The sequence below is a fragment of the Choloepus didactylus genome, chromosome 4 (assembly GCF_015220235.1).
Source record: "Choloepus didactylus isolate mChoDid1 chromosome 4, mChoDid1.pri, whole genome shotgun sequence".
Classification (NCBI taxonomy): domain Eukaryota; kingdom Metazoa; phylum Chordata; class Mammalia; order Pilosa; family Megalonychidae; genus Choloepus; species Choloepus didactylus.
Genome location: NC_051310.1, coordinates 110,991,674 through 111,007,948, shown reverse-complemented (window position 1 = coordinate 111,007,948; position 16,275 = coordinate 110,991,674). Strand labels below are relative to the sequence as shown.

At 34.1% G+C, this 16,275-nt stretch overlaps 1 protein-coding gene across 4 annotated transcripts in view; it reads left to right on the top strand.

Moving 5' to 3' along the window:
• MAP2K5 (mitogen-activated protein kinase kinase 5) overlaps positions 1–16,275 on the top strand; it is a 320,772-nt gene that overhangs the window by 132,787 nt on the left and 171,710 nt on the right. For all 4 annotated transcript variants that reach the window (XM_037833600.1, XM_037833604.1, XM_037833603.1 and 1 more), the window contains 2 exons: positions 4,040–4,101; positions 9,074–9,122. In XM_037833600.1, coding sequence (XP_037689528.1) covers positions 4,040–4,101; positions 9,074–9,122 — 111 coding nt within the window. The remainder of the gene's footprint in view (positions 1–4,039; positions 4,102–9,073; positions 9,123–16,275) is intronic.

The window sequence follows — 16,275 nt, the reverse complement described above, 5'->3', positions numbered from 1 at the left end:
CTGGGCAGGATCAGCGGTTAGAGAAATAGGAAAAAGCTAGATTGTGTAGGCCTTGTAGGTCACAGTGTGGAGATTGGGTTTCATTTTGAATTTATTAGGAAGCCTTTGGAAGGTTTTAAGTAGGCGAGCAATGTGATATGCCTCCTCATTAAGTCAAAACTAAATCCATTCAGAAACACCCAAATAGAGGATTTTACAATATATTTATAAATTTGGATTATAACTGGGATTAATGAGAATAAACTGTTTCCCTCAAATCCCATGTTGCAAAGAAAACAAGGGGCTCTTTATTTTTTCAATTAACAGAGGCTGAGAGCCTCTTCTGAAATTTTTGCTTGTAGCTCCAGATCTTAATTTTGTTTAGTAATAATAATGATGATGTCTTTTTAAGGAAAATGTTGTGTCTAATATGTCAATAATGTTGCTTCTCATTCATTTACATATCTGTATTTTTCCTACATGCATGGCCCTATTTTACATTTTAGAGCCCATATTAGCATAAGAATGGACCCTACCCCATGGGCCCTTTTTGCTTAATTATATGAAGATGACAGCCCTTAATTCACCAATAGAAATGTAGTTGTTCAGCAGTGGAAATGAATTTTTTATGCAATTTTATTGTGATGTATTCACATACCATACAGCCATCCAAAGTTGTACAGTCATTTGTGCACAGTGTCATCATATAGTTGTGCATTCACCACAATCAATTTTTGAACATTTTCATACTCCAAAAAATAAAAGTAATAAAAATAAAAGTAAAAAGAACACCCAAAACATCCTATACCCCTCCTCCCTCCCTATTCTTCATTTACTTTTTGTCCCCATTTTTCTACTCATCTGTCTATACACTGGATAATGGGAATGTGAGCCACAAGGTTTTCACAATCACATGGTCACACTGTGTAAGCTATATAGTTATATGATTGTCTTCAAGAATCAAGGATACTGGATTGCAGTTCAACAGTTTTAGGTATTTCCTTCTACCTGTTCTAATATACTAAAAGCTAAAAAAGGTTATCTATATAATGCATAAGAATAACCTTCAGAAGGACTGACCTTTCAACACCACTGAAACTTTATTTTGTTTCATTTCTCTCCCCACTTTTGGTCCAGAAGAGTGGAGATGGATAATTTTTGCTTCTCCATTACCACTCTTCCTCCTGGTTCTCATGTTGTACAGCAGCATGCAATGAAATGACTGACCAGGGAACATAGAGTAGTTAACAGGTCATAGAGAGCAAACTAATGACCTTGGAATCATGAGTAGAAAATTCAAACCAGTTGTGCCACAGATTAACGAGTTGTTAAATGCTTTGAATATCAGTGTCTCAGCTAAGATTAAACTCTTTTGGTATGTGTCTTTAGTAATTTTACATTGCTGAGACTTTTTAAACTAAAAAGCAATGTGATATTATGAGAAAACCTTTCAGACCTTTGCAGCTCTGGGAATTCAAAGGCTTGGGTCTTATGTAAGCTCTGCCATCAACTGACTTGTAACCATGGCTGGGTCATTCACTTCTGGGGCTCAGTTTCCTCCATCAGTCAAATTAGGTTGTTGGATTGATTCTTTAATGTCGTGTCCAGCACTAATATTTGATGATTTGATGTGTCTAATTGCCTTTTTTTTTGATAGACCTGTGGAAGAGGAATGATACTAAAACTGAATGAGTAAAAATTAAAGCAAAAACTTCCCTCTAGCATTTTATGCTGATAAGAGTTAATGAATCAAACAAAGATCTCCTCAGGCTCAATAGGAACTTTTGATTCCTAGTAGATCTGCTGCATCATTTTTTGCCTCTGACAGTTATCTCTAATGAGCATGTCAAGGCCAGGATGAATCTTGTGACTATAAAGAGTCAAATATGTAAAGATTTACCCATATGGATGGCTGCTGAGGAGAATAGGATATATTTGAGATTAAAGGGATATTTATACAAACCAGTGAACTACCTAAACATGGGATTCCTTTTTGGCTTGTTCCACTGATAATGTTGGTAAATAATCTTTGGCTTATTGATCTAGTTTGTTGAAACCTCTGTCTGTTTAGCTAATTAAGCCCTGATTTATATCCTAGGTAAAAATAAATCTCTTAGGACTTTTTACTGGTATATTTGGATGGGTTCATACCTCCCAGTCTTGAGCCATTCAAGTAGTTTACTTTATAAGGAATTGGTCTGGTAAGCTACATTTGTCAGTTTTCCAAACAGCAAAGCATAAAGCTTGCTCTTCTTGAGCTTCATCCTTGTAACTGCCAATTCATCTGAAAGATCAATGAGAACATAAAATATTTTTCTGCTGTATTTTCATTTTTATTGCATCTATAATAAAAATTCTGTTTTAGTAAATAAGGATGGTTCAGTTCATTTCAGAAGTATCTTTTTCCCCCCATTATTATCTTCCTGGTAGCACACAGAGCCAACATGTGGTTTTCCAGCTTCTTTTCAGAATCTGAAAATTGCAAGCAAAAGTTACTTAGAAGAGTCATCATTTTCCTCTATATGCTTTAAACAGGATAAATATGTAGCCAGTAGCCCTTTATTTACTTATGTATATGTATGTATATATGTATATATGTGTGTGCGTGTATGTATATATGCAGCATTTTTTACAGGAAAACATTATTTAATTTTTTTCTCTAGTGTTCAGCTTTAGAAAACTTGACAATTAAAAATATTCATATTGGAAAAATAGACTTAACTGAATTCAGGAGAATTGCATGCTCCATGTTACTATCTTATGAGCCATACTTAATTACATACATAATTAATTTTGAGCCTCTGATAGAACATTATTTCTCAAATATCCTGGATAATTCCTTTATAGAACTCAAAGAGTGTACACCCCAATTTGACTATTAAAGAAAGATTATTACATATTATTAAAATATTTTTCATACAATCATATTAATATGTAGTAGTGATTCTTTAAGAGCATGTCTTCCTGAAATTCTTATACTACTTACATAAAAGTAAAAATTTTAAAAGCATACATACCCAAATTTATACTTCCAAAGGAATATTGCTCCTTTCAAATTAAGTCACCTAGAAAGGTGTTGCTACAAATGGTTTTGGGTCCCTTCTTTTGAAACTGTTTTCAGAAGCAGCTACATCTATCCGATGAAATTCATGGTGAGTTTCATTTATTAATCCAGAAGAGTTTTATTGAATATCTGTTGCTAGTTTTGCTAGTTGCTGGATTTATAAAAATTAAATACGAGAACCAAACAAATAAAAAACATGACTCCTTTCCGTCATAGTGTTCCAAGAGTCTAGTGGTTTTGGTTTTTGGAAATTGTCAAAAGTCATTTAAAGCTAAATTTCATAAAGGTGAAGGATGCTAGCAAATACCATTTTAGTGAAAAATGAGGTATGACATAAAATAAAGAGATTGGTTTTTCTCTTTTTACCTCATAAAGTGTCTTTCAAAGTGGTCTGAAAGAAAATTTCCAAAAAAACCAAGGTAGTTTCTTTGGAATAGCTTGATTGCTTGCCTTGGTACCTAATTTGAAGGTAACATTCATTTAGGTAATTATTAACATGCTATTTTTACTTTATGAGTTTTCATGTGCATTTTGTACCTTATATCCATCAGCTTTTGTTTGGTTAATGTGAAAATTCTGATATAGAGCCCTGTTTACATTTGAGAAAACTGTTACAACTGACAGAGACCTAAATGTGATTGTTACATTGATCTTTTTATATATTGATCTTTGTAGCTTTGTATATATATTTAAGTTTACTTAAAGTACAAAATCTTAGCCTACCCTGAATAGACCTCTTAGGTTTCCTTCAGTTTTTACATATACAGGATTATGTACTTGGGAAAAAGTAGAAGTATCTAATTATACTTCATCTGGAATTATGAGAAATAAATATCATAAATAAAATTGGACTGAAAACCAGTTTTCCTTAGACATCCACGTATGATGTACAGAGAGAAAAAAATATTCTCATAATAGATGCCCAGAGGAGGAGTCCACCGCACTTTTCTGATAGTTTCATTTGTAGTAACACAACATGTTTGTTTGTCTCTACAGGGGGATCTTTGGATGTATATAGAGAAATTCCAGAGCATGTCCTTGGAAGAATTGCAGTAGCAGTGAGTATATAGCTTCATTCTTATGTAATTTGGGTTATTTAATCTTCCTAATCAAGTCTTATTCTCCTTATACCCTTATGATTTTTTCTCTTTGTCTGAAATCCCTATTGGCTGCTAGGGCCTTCTTAATTCTCTTCTGCTTTTATCATTCTTGTCCTTTGTTCTTTTCATGGACCAACCAACATTAATAACATAGTCACATGACATCTTTCTGCTTATAGGTTGGTTCTCTGACCTTTTCCAGTTTTATTTGTTTTCAAGGACCTTAATGAACTTGTTTGCCCAGTAAAATTTCCAAGTTCTTCTAAAAAAAATGTGTTTTGGACATTTTGTAGTTACATGCATATGATTAACAAATGCTTTAAAGTCAAAGTTATAAAATAGTCTATGAGAAAATATTACTTTGTTATTAAAGATTTTTCCAGTCTTTTTATGTTAATTGGTTTTTAATTTTTCAACAGCTATATCTACAAGTTTGTTCCTTTTGTGATTGAAAGTAGTTTTCTTATTTTCTATATTTACTAATAAACTAATGAAAAAATATCAACTAAACTGACATTACTATGTAAGTTCCACATTCCGAATTTGGAATCATGTTGGTTAAACAGTGTCTAAGAGAAGTCACAGGGTGGTGTAATAGTAAACAATTGCTAAACTAAAGGTACTCTGATAACTTAAGCAGTTTAATGCAGAACAAAGTGATTATACTATGTACCATTTAATTAAATGGCTGATTTTCACATTCATTATACATCAAACTGACAACTCAAATCCTTTAATCCAACATAGACATTTATTTAGTCTTAGTTCATTGTAATTCACAGCTTTCCTTTTTTCTTTCTGATTATTAGTGTGAACTGCCCAGGGTGATGAGAACTTCCTTTTCTGATTCTATTGCTGCTAAGTAGCTTCTGATCTACATGTTTAGGTAGATTAGTTTAGTATGGAATTTGAGTACTTATTAAATCACTATTTTAGATGAAACGAAGAATGTTTCATTTCCTCTTCTAATCTCTTGGGCAAACAAATGCTTTGTGGCTTTTGGCAGTTCTTGTCTCCAGAGTTTATTAACATGTATAATAAAGGATGAAAAAAGGCAAGGATCCCAATTGAAAAGTAGAGAAGTACATAAATTCTATATACTTAATTATCTATTGAACTTGGCAAAAATAGAAATCTGCCTTCCTCTGTAGAGAAGCATGTTCTTCCCGGACTTCATAAATCTTACTGCACTCTTGTGTAGGCCATATACACACAAGGTCACTGGTCTTTTCAATTTGACTGGAGTATGAAGCCTGTGAAGTGAATGGAGTCAGCAGAAAAAAATAATCCAGCTTCAAATATAGAGCTGTCTATTGGGTGATTGAAAATATGACAAAAAATTTTCTGATGACAGGCTAAATGTATTTAAAATAAATGCTAGTCCAAAGCATTGTTTACATTTGCCCTTGTACTTTTTTTTTTTAATTAGGGTTTCTTCGCTTGTTTCTAAAATGTGTCCAATTTCCCCAGCTTTTGTGCCTCATAGCTCATAGTAATGAAAATCACCCACAGCCAGAGTTAAGAGTGCTTTTGATAATTTTGCTCTTCTTCTGCCACTTTTTATAAACTCTTCTGGGGCCTTTACTTATGTCATGCCTCCAAAGTAAATTGTTTGTGTGAAATCTGAAGTAGGCTACAAAATTGGATAATCTCGTTGCTGTTGACAGACACCAGATTGACACATGGCTAATGGTTGACAGTGGGAGAAACGCATACAATTGCTTTAGATTCTCTTCATGTCTTAGTCCTACATCCAGGCATCCCTCCCTCCCCAAATTAACTTTATTTTTCAGATTCTAAAAATCTGGCATGCAAGGCAGGTCCAAAGATCCAAGATTTGTTATAGGATGGACCCCCGTCAGCCACTGTGGCATGTTGTTCAGTTTTTTCTTATGGGATGGATGGCAAGAGAATATTTTTCCAAGAAGAAATCCATATAAACTAGTGATTTCAGCTTTTCAATTTGCTCAAAGATTTTTTTTTCCACTTTCCTTTTGAATCTAGTCTCTTATAAAGAGGAAGGCCAGTCTGCCTTTCCTTGCCATCTGACACATTTTATTTTTACTCTCATTTCTGAAGCAGTGACACTGTGTACTGTATTTTGAGTGCTAATGTTGATTGAAGTTGTCCCTGAAAGGATGTGCACTTGACATGTCAAGAAGTGAGTGATTGACGGCAGATATAAGTACTTTTAGTGTCAAGGCTTTGTCAAGTCATTGTGAAATCTAGCCTACTAAATACCAACAACACTCTCTAATTTCAATGAACCGATTTCTTGCTCCCTTGCTCACTGATACTTATATACGTCTAAAAGGAAACTGTAATCTATTTTGACAAAAATAGGAGAATATTTTCTTTTTGAGCCTCCAACAAAACTTATAATTTTGATGAGAATCATAATGTCAAGTATTTGTTTTACTTTTTTTCTTCCTGACAATCTGAATATGATGGATTGCCTTTCCCTTGTATGTTTTTTGACTGTTCATTTTCTGTGGAATCATTTTTTAGTGGTAAGCTCTCTTTAATGGTTTAATGGGTAGGTTTTTTAATATGCATGTATGCTTTTATATTGAGAAGTTTAACTCTGCTTCCAGATCTTAGAAGATGATTTACTTCTATGCAACATGACCTTCTCCTACTACTCAGAAAAAAATTGTGTACATCATTGATGTTCTTTTTTTCACAAACATTTAAAGAAATATTTTTTTCCTTTTTCTTTCTGTAATAAAATTATCATTATATTTTGATGTTTTCTTTTTTCACTATGTTATGTCTAGAACACATTAGTTTTATTGGAATGCCAAATATTCTTAACTCTGAAAGAAATCAGTTGCTGTAAAAATTTATTCTGTTCCTTTAGAATAGACAAACATATAGTAGAATTGATCTTCCCATGTTAGCATGTCTTCCAGAAGTACATTCCACTCCATAAGAACGATTAAAATATGTTAACCTCGGCCCAGCATTAATTGATACAGATTTTGTCTTCAAGATCTTTAGTGATATATTTAAAATTGTTTTTCTTTCTTTGCATTTCCCTTTTTTACTATTGCTCTTGGTCTTTCTCAATCAACTAAAATCCTTCCCTGTTTAGCCCTCAACCTTCTTTTCATCATTTTCAAGACGTAAACCCCTCGTTATTTCTCATCATGGTAGGCTTTCTTGTTCTTATAGACCTGACCCACCTAAAATTTTCTATAATGATGGGGACTTTTAAATTCTTGTAGTAAATATTGAGCAATAGTAATTCGTTCATTATGTCTGGAACCTAATTATGAATAGTCAACCTTGAAACTTTTATGTTCACGTCCCTGTGCGTACAAAGTTAATGGTTGTGAATAAAACATCTGCATCTACTTTTATAACAATTTCTTTTTAAAGATTTTTAAAGTTTTAATGGCAATCACTGGTTACGTTTTCCACACAGAAGGTAACACTTGTAACCCATGTTCTTAGAGTTTTGGAAACATCTTTTTTCAGTGTCTCATAATTATTCTTGACTCAGGCTATTAAAGTGAAAAATCCAAATCAAAGTCATATGTTTGTATTTTCTCATTTTATTCCCTTGACCTGCCTTACCAATATTGTCTACATGACTCCTCTATATACATGCTTTGCTTCAGCCATACTTTCTTGTAATGATCATCATAATGTGCTTTATTCTTTCCTCTTTAAAATCATTTTTGGTAATCTTTTATTTGAAATTATTTTAAACTTACAGAAAAGTTGTGAGAATTCCCACAAATGCTTCACCCATATTCCCCAATTGTACAGTTTTATTTGCTTAAAAAAAGCTATGAATCTATAAATAACCTATAAATAGATTTTTTCCAAAAAAATATAAAATAATAATAATAGATTTTTTTCCAAAAAAAATAAAATAATAATAATAAGTTGCAGACACCATGGTCCCTTACCCCTAAATTCTTCAGGTGAATGTTTCCTAAGAACAAGGACATTCTCTTATGTAATCACTATTAATGGTCAAAATCAGGAAATGAACATTGATACAATACCATTATCTAATCAACTTGATATTATTTAATCAATTTGAAAGACTTCATTCAAATTTTGCCAGTTGTCCAGTAATACCCTGCACAGACCAAAAGAAAAAAGAATTCAGGTCCAGCATCCAGTCTAGCATTATACATTGCATTTAGTTTTCATGTCTCTTCATTCTCCTTTAATCTATCACAGTGTCTTAGTATTTCTTTTTCTTTCATGAACTTGATATTTTTTGATGAGTACTCTGCCCAGCATTTTGATTACATATTTTATCTTGGCCTGAACCCCTTCTTCCCTTTTCCTCAGTTGAATCAATTACTCAAGGCCCAGCACCTTGGTAAAGCTTTTCCTGACTAGTGGTGGGATAGAGTAGTATCTGTTTCACCCACTGCCTTCTTGGAATTTACTGCCTTATTTCATTCGTTAACTTTTAAGAAATATCAATCCTTGGTCTAAAATGTCCTGATTTTAAAAAATTAAATGCAGATATGTAGAAATAAAAAGTGAAAGTCTTTGTCCCCTTTTCCTATCCCTTTTGTCCCCTGCCCACACCATCACTAAGAATTTAATTATATGTACTTCCATTTTATATGCACATACACACATATTTTTCCTTTGGGTATATCTTATTTTCAGAGCATTGGAAGTTCATTAAAGGAAGGAACCTGTGGCTTATACATTTGGCACCCCCACAGAGCCTGGCACAGAAATGGGAGATGCTCAATAAATGCTTGTTGGTTGACTGAGTTTTTGCTATTGTTTTAATTTTAGTGTTGTAAACTGTGTATCACATAAACTTTGCCGTTTTAACCATTTTTGAATGTGTTTTAAAGGAGGAATTAGGGTTGATAGGATCATTTGTTTTAAATGTGGAAAATCTCCTATAAAAAACAAAATTGCGTTGTTTTCTCTTTCCTAAATTTAGGTTGTTAAAGGCCTTACCTATTTGTGGAGTTTAAAGATTTTGCATAGAGGTACGTGCTGGGCTTATAAGCTGTGACTTCATTTTTGGAGGGTGGGGAGCATTTCTCTTAAAGAGCATAAATGATAATATTTAAGCCAGCAGATGTGTTTGGTAGTCAAAATGATGATTCCTTATAAATGTTATTTTCCTTGTTTTCTGTCTCAAATGCTGTCATTGTGATTATGAACTTGGTATAGTCTTTTTCTGACTCACATTTAGCAAACCTGCATAAAGATATTTCATAGTATTTAAAAATGACAGGATTTCATTTTTCTTATGTAACTTGAGTTAATGTGAGCCCTTCACCTTCTATACAATTGCATCCTTTCCTTTTAATAACATTTCGGGTTTCATGCACTATTCCTTAAGAGATTGCTTTATATACCTTCAACATGAAACTTTAAATAGGGAATTGGTAAAAGCATCAGAGGTCTCCTGGTTATTAACAGAACAGATGAGAGAATAATCAGATAACTGTTGAGTGTTGTAAAAAGAACCTCCCTTTGTTTTTTTAATGCTCCCCAAATGTCTAAATTTCTTCAGAGCAAATTATTAAGTAAGAAACAGAGAATACCAACCTAATGTTACCAACAGTACTGTGTCATTTTATACATCTGCTCATCTAGCTTTATGCACATTTGGGAAATGCAACAGCATATACATTAGATGTGATTAAAGGGAAGTGTTTTTTGAAAGGTATAAACTAATGATAAATTAAAAAACAACTGATGTCTTCAATTCTAATATCACTTCTATCACTAAGGGTTGTTTTTAGTTGTGGTGGTTTTGATATCCTAGTGATGCCAAGTTTCTTCTTAAATCCTCCATCCTCTTTTGAAGAGGTTTTGATAAGTAAAATATCAATTCAGTTCTTGAGTAAATGGAATTGTAAAGCAAATTTCTCCCTAAAGCCACTCCATTCTATTTCTAGAGTATAGTTGATGCAAAATGTAGATTTAAGAAGAGCAAGCCGAGTTATGTCAATATTACTTTCCCTGGGAAAGATTGTAAATATGTCTGGTGAGTGAGAGAAAAAAGAAGCATTTTCACCACTAAGATTAAGAGAGAATGATCTTTAATGTAATATGACTTATATTGCTTCATTCTCTGTGCTCCCACCTCCTCTGTACCCACCAACCCATGAAGTGGTTATAGCCATTTTAATAGGAATTAACCCAGTGGTCAAGTCTAGTCATTTTATTGATTTTTATGGACATCTGCTATCCATTTGACAAAAGAACCAAAGGAAGACGTCAATTTTCAATAGAAAAGCTCTTGTGAAAAGCATTTCTCATGGAAATGCTAGTGTTATTAAATTGCGCCTTAGTATCAGCTAAGCATAAAGCTTAATTCTGACTTGTAATGAATTCTCTCCAACTATAACTTTCTATTAGGAAATTTGTTAATTCTGGGAACTGCAATGGGTGTGGAAATACAATTTACTTATTTAGCAATCATCCTTGTTTTTCTTCTTTAAAATGAGAAATCATGCTGACAGTAGATATTCCTTTGGTATTTCCTGTATCTAAATTATTTGGTTTTAGCTTTACTGTGTTAAGGAGAAGTAACAGAATTTTTCAGATGAAATGAGATTTTGATAGACATGTTTCAAATAGATTTTTGTCTAAATCTAAAAAATAAAGTACAAGTTATTTGTCAAATTCCCAGTAAAACCACCTGTGATCACTGTGGGCAAGTGTGGTTGATCCTAGCCTTTCAGAGGCAGTTAGGACCTTCTTCTCATCTCTGGGTGCAACTTAAGCTAAGAAAGTGTTCTTTGATCAGTGATAGATGAGGGCCTTAATGGTTTGACTAATTAAGGGCATGGAGATTTCAAAAGGGAATCCAGAGCCCATGCTTCTCTTTTCAGTTTGTACTAGTCAGCCCTATTTCCACAGAGAATAACCTGCTATAATGTACCACTAGTTACAGGAAGAAGGCATCTGTGAAGGGCCGAGTGGGAGCAGTGGTAATGGGCCACCAAACTCTCTTTAGGGATTTTAGTTTTAAATAAATACCAGTGAATGAATGTGCATTTACGTCTGTCAGGATGGAAAGACTAATGAATGACAGTGCACATGAACAGTTATTCCCCAATAGTCATGGGTTCCCACCTACAGAAATAAATATGCTGTGGTAATATTCCTCATTGCATATATTTATATGTTTAGTTTTTTAGTTTCTTAGCTATTCAGGGAAGCATTTGCTTTCTGGATCTAAAAGCTTGTGTTTTTATTTAAAAGTAGAAGCATCCAGGTATCTCTGAAGACTTTTGTAAAGCATTGTAATAAAAAATTTACTCTAGATTGAGTCATTAACTTAATAGTTTAGAGGTTTTGTCCATATTTAATAACTTAGATTCCATAAATATAAGATTAAAGATGCCTTTTTATTTACCAAAAAGCTATTTAATTTTCTCCTTGATTAAAAAATTGTAGCTTTTTAGATCAGTTCAATCAGGCAATTAGAGATCAGAGCTTTTAAGTTCAGCTAAGGCAATTAAATAGGTAATATACTTGTTGATACACTTTTGCTGTATAAGTTCATTGCCGTACCCTCTTAAAAGCACATATACTCTGCTTTCTCTAAATGAATGATGATAGGAATTCTACCTGAATATGTGTCACATTGTAAAATCAAAGAGAGGGGTCCTTCTGCAGGAGGGGGAGCATAGTACAGGCACTCTGAGAAGGCAGGCAGTGAAAAAGAAGGTAGTGAAAGAGAAACACTAATGAGTGAGCTAAACTTCTTCCTCGTTGTATTGGTCTAAGTACCTGTCATTAGCCCAGAAGTAATTTCTTCCCTAAGAATGGTACCCTAAAAACTAGGGTAGAAAAAGAAAGAAATTTCTTTGTACTTATGAGCACAAATTATGGAAGATTATGAAATGGAGATGTGTTCAGTTACCTAATGAATAAAGAGAACAAACTTTCTCCCCTTAAAATGGCTTCCTTGGAATACAATGGTCGAAGATATTTAGCTATAAAAAATATAAGTAGTATATTTCAGAATTAATAAAATATAGTTAATGACTTCCAAACAAGCTGTTAAAAATCCATATTCTTTCTATGTGTATATCTGGTGAGCACTGTAGAGCAGAATGAAATCTGAGCTGTAAGCAACAACAAGCCACCCATCCCATGAGACTTGCTAGTTCAGTAACAGTTGGTTTATTCGGTAATGTATTATGCCTGGAAATTTTTTTAGAACTTCAAGTACAACCGTTGCTGTTCCTAATGAATCATCAGATGTTATATTCAGATATCACCATTAAATTTACTTTGCTTTTTTTAAGATTTAGTTGAGATGATATATGTGAAAGTACTTTATAAACTATCAAATGTTAATGCAGGTATATTTTCATTATATAATAGCGATAAGTTAATCACTTTATCCAGCTAATAAGAATACCCTACTTCCAAATCAAGCCAGGGAGAGGGTTTATTATACTTTGTATTACTAGGTCAAAAATTATGCAAATCTTTTCTCTCTCAACCAAACATGAGGACATAATTCTGTGGAAAACTTGTCTTTATTAAAATGTATATATGTGAGCACTGTAACCATAGCATCTACTGATTGTGGGTAAAACAAAGAAAATGAACAGTGAGAAAGTCTATTAGGCCAGATCCAACATTTCAGCAAGCATTACTTCTTAACTTCAAAACATACATTGCCACTAATGAGGTGAGAGCCCTGCATATTAATAAACCTACAGCTTTAGTCATAGCCATCATTACCCACATCAAACATAAATACAAGATTAACACCTAAGCCATTTCTTTGGAAGCTGTGAGAATGCCCGAGCAGTAACTTCTCTGTCTTTCCCTGAGGATAAAAAATAGAAATAGAAAGATAATGCAAATAGAACTTAGATTAAAAAAATAAAATTGGTAATAAATTACACATATGTAGAAGTTTATAGAAAGAAGAAACCTAGTTAGTTGGTGTCCCAGGACATTTTTTTTGTACATATGAACCTGGTTAGTTTCACTTATTTTTCTCTAAAAGCAAAGCTTTTTTATATTTCTGCAGAATTTCTAAATGCTGCCTGGATAGACTTGTGTTTAGGGAAATTCAGTCTTGTGGTTTCAGCTAACATGTTAGAAAATTTATTTTCTATCCCTTGCTTTACTTTTTTTTTTTTTTAATTAAATTTAGTTTTATTGAAATACATTCGCACACCATACAATCATCCATGGTACACAATCCACTGTCCACAGTATGATAGCATAGTTATGCGTTCATCACCACAATCTACCTCTGAACATTTTCCTTACATCAGAAAGAACCAGAACAAGAATAAAAAATAAAAGTGAAAAAAGAACACCCAAATCATCCCCCATCCCACCCCATTTGTCCTTTAGTTTTTATCCCCATTTTCCTACTCATCCATACACTAGGTAAAGGGGGTGTGATCCACAAGGTCTTCACAATCACACTGTCACCCCTTGTAATCTACATTATTATATAATTGTCTTCAGGAGTCCAGACTGCTGGGTTGGAGTTTGGTAGTTTCAGGTATTTATTTCTAGCTATTCCAATACATTAAAGCCTAAGACGTGTTATCTATATAGTGCATAAGAATGTCCACCAGAGTGACCTCTTGACTCCATTTGAAATCTCTCAGCCACTGAAACTATTTCGTCTCAGTTTGCATCCCCCTTTTGGTCAAGAAGATACTCTCAGTCCCACGATGCCAGGTCCACATTCATCCCCGGGAGTCATATTCTGCCTTGCTTTACTTTTTATAAATCTGGCCTCAAACAGTTTTCCCGTTTGTGTGGCCTTAAATGCTGCTGCTGCTATTGTTAGTTCATTCATTCAGAAACTATTTATTTTAAACCTATTATGTACCAGTAGTGTTTGAAATATATTAGTGTACAAAACAAAAGATTCCTACAGTTGTGAAGCTTATATCCTAGCAGGGGTAGGGTGGGGTTGGGAAATACACCATAAACAATAAACACAATAAATAAGTAAATACAGAGGGTCTTTGAAGGTGATTAGTAATATGGCAAAACGAAAAAGTAAATCAAGCTTAGGGGAGGCAAAGGGGTAGTTTACAGTGTTAATCAAGTAGGCCTCGTAGAGATTATGAGTTTGGAGCAAAGGCATGAAGGAGGAGAGGGACTAGTCAAATAGATACGAGGGAATGGTTAGAGCAGAAGCCACAATGGAAACATGTCTGGAGTGTTCATGGAATAGCATGGAAACAAGTGTGGCTGAGGCCAAGTGGGCAAGGGGGAGAGTGGTAGACAGAAAGGCTGTGTAGACTTTGGCTTTTACCTCAGTGAGGCTCAGGGAGCCACAGCAGGGTTTTAGCAGAGAAACAAGATCATCCAACAGGTATAACTCTGGCTGCTGAAGGACAAGAGTAGATCAGGGACACTGATTAGGAAGATATTGCAATAATCCAGATGAGTCACCAAGGCTCAGATTAGAGAGAAAGCCATGAAGTGGTCAGATTCTGGGTATGTTTTGAATGTGAAGTCAGTATAATACCCTGACTTGTGGGGTTTAAAAGAAAGAGAAGAATCAAGGTTGCTTTATAAACAGTAATTCAGTATGTTAAAAATTGCTTCCTGCTACTTTTTTTCTGTTAAAAGAAAGGACTATGCAATTGTTAGAACAGCTTAAAAAAAAAAAAGAAGAAGAAGAAGAAAATGACACCTGATAATATGATAATATTCAGCGCTGGCAAGGATGCAGAGCAACTGGAACTCTCATACATTGCCGGTGAGAATGTAGAATGATGCAGCAGTTAGGCAAATATCTAAGAGTGGAATTGCTGGATTTTCAGCCCAACTGTTTTGCAAAGAGAAATGAAAAAAAAACATACATCCACATAAAAACTCATAGGTGAATGTTTGTAGTGGCTTTATTCATAATAATTCAAAACCAGAAACAACCCAGATCTCCTTCAACTTATGAATGGATCAATAAACTGTGGTACGTTTATACAATGAAATACTACTCAACAATAAAGAAGAACAACCTACTGATACATGCAACAACATTGATGAATTTCATGTACTTTATGCTAAACAAAGAAAGCCAGACACAAAAAGCTACCTACTTATATGGTGTGCCACTTATATGACATTCTGGAAAAAAGCAAAACTATTGATGGAAAAGATATCAGTGGTTGCCAAAAAGTGGGTGAGGGGGTTGAATAAAAAGGGCATTTTCCTAATATGTAATCATGTTGCACAACTTTTCATTTGCTTATTGGCTGTTTATGTACCTTCTTTGAAGAAATGTCTGTTCAAATCCTTTGCCCATTTTTCAATTGGGTTATTTGTCTTTTTATTGTTGAGTTGTAAGATATTTTTTGTTTTGTTTTGTCTTTTGAAACTGGACCCTTACCAGATATGTGACTTGCAAATATTTTCTTCCATTTTGTGGCTTGTCTTTTCACCTTCCTGATAGTGTCCAAGATTTGAAGCACAAAAATTTTGATGAAGCCCATATTTCTATTTTGTTGTTTGGTTGGTTGTGCTTTAGGTGTCATATCTATGAATCCATTGCCTGTGAACATTCTTAGGCATGTATCCTGGTGCACAAGGAAGAGTTTCTCAAATGCACACCTAGGAGTGGGATTGCTGGATCATATAATGTGTGAATAGTCAACCCTCATTAAGTTAAAATTGAATCAGTAAATAACCCCACCTGTAGTGTATGTTTCCCTTGCTCCTCCACCTTGTGATTTCCCTCTAGAACTTCCTATTGGTAGAGCCAAAGAGGGAGTCAGCTGGCCAAGCAACTCTGGAATCACAAAGCAGAATTGAGAGTGGTAAGGTTAGAGATGAAAGGCATAGCAACAAATTAAAAAATATGTGATCACTGTGTTGATGGAATAAAAGACAACTAGGCCAATCACCTCTGCAAAGTAGCCTTATTTCCTTCTAACCTCCATTTTCTGCCTTCCCCAATGATGATGCTCTTCCATCTCTAAACCTTCATTTAGCCTCTCCTTTCATCACTATCACCCCCACCAGACTTTGCTCCTTTCCCATTGTTTAAGGCCCATTTCAAATGCTGCTACTTTTGTGAAGTGTTCAGTGATTGCTACAGCTGGAACCAATATAAATATCCTTCCTTTGAGTTCCACAGCCCCATATCTCCCCTTTCTCTGGGCAACAGGCACTGTTCATTCAGCA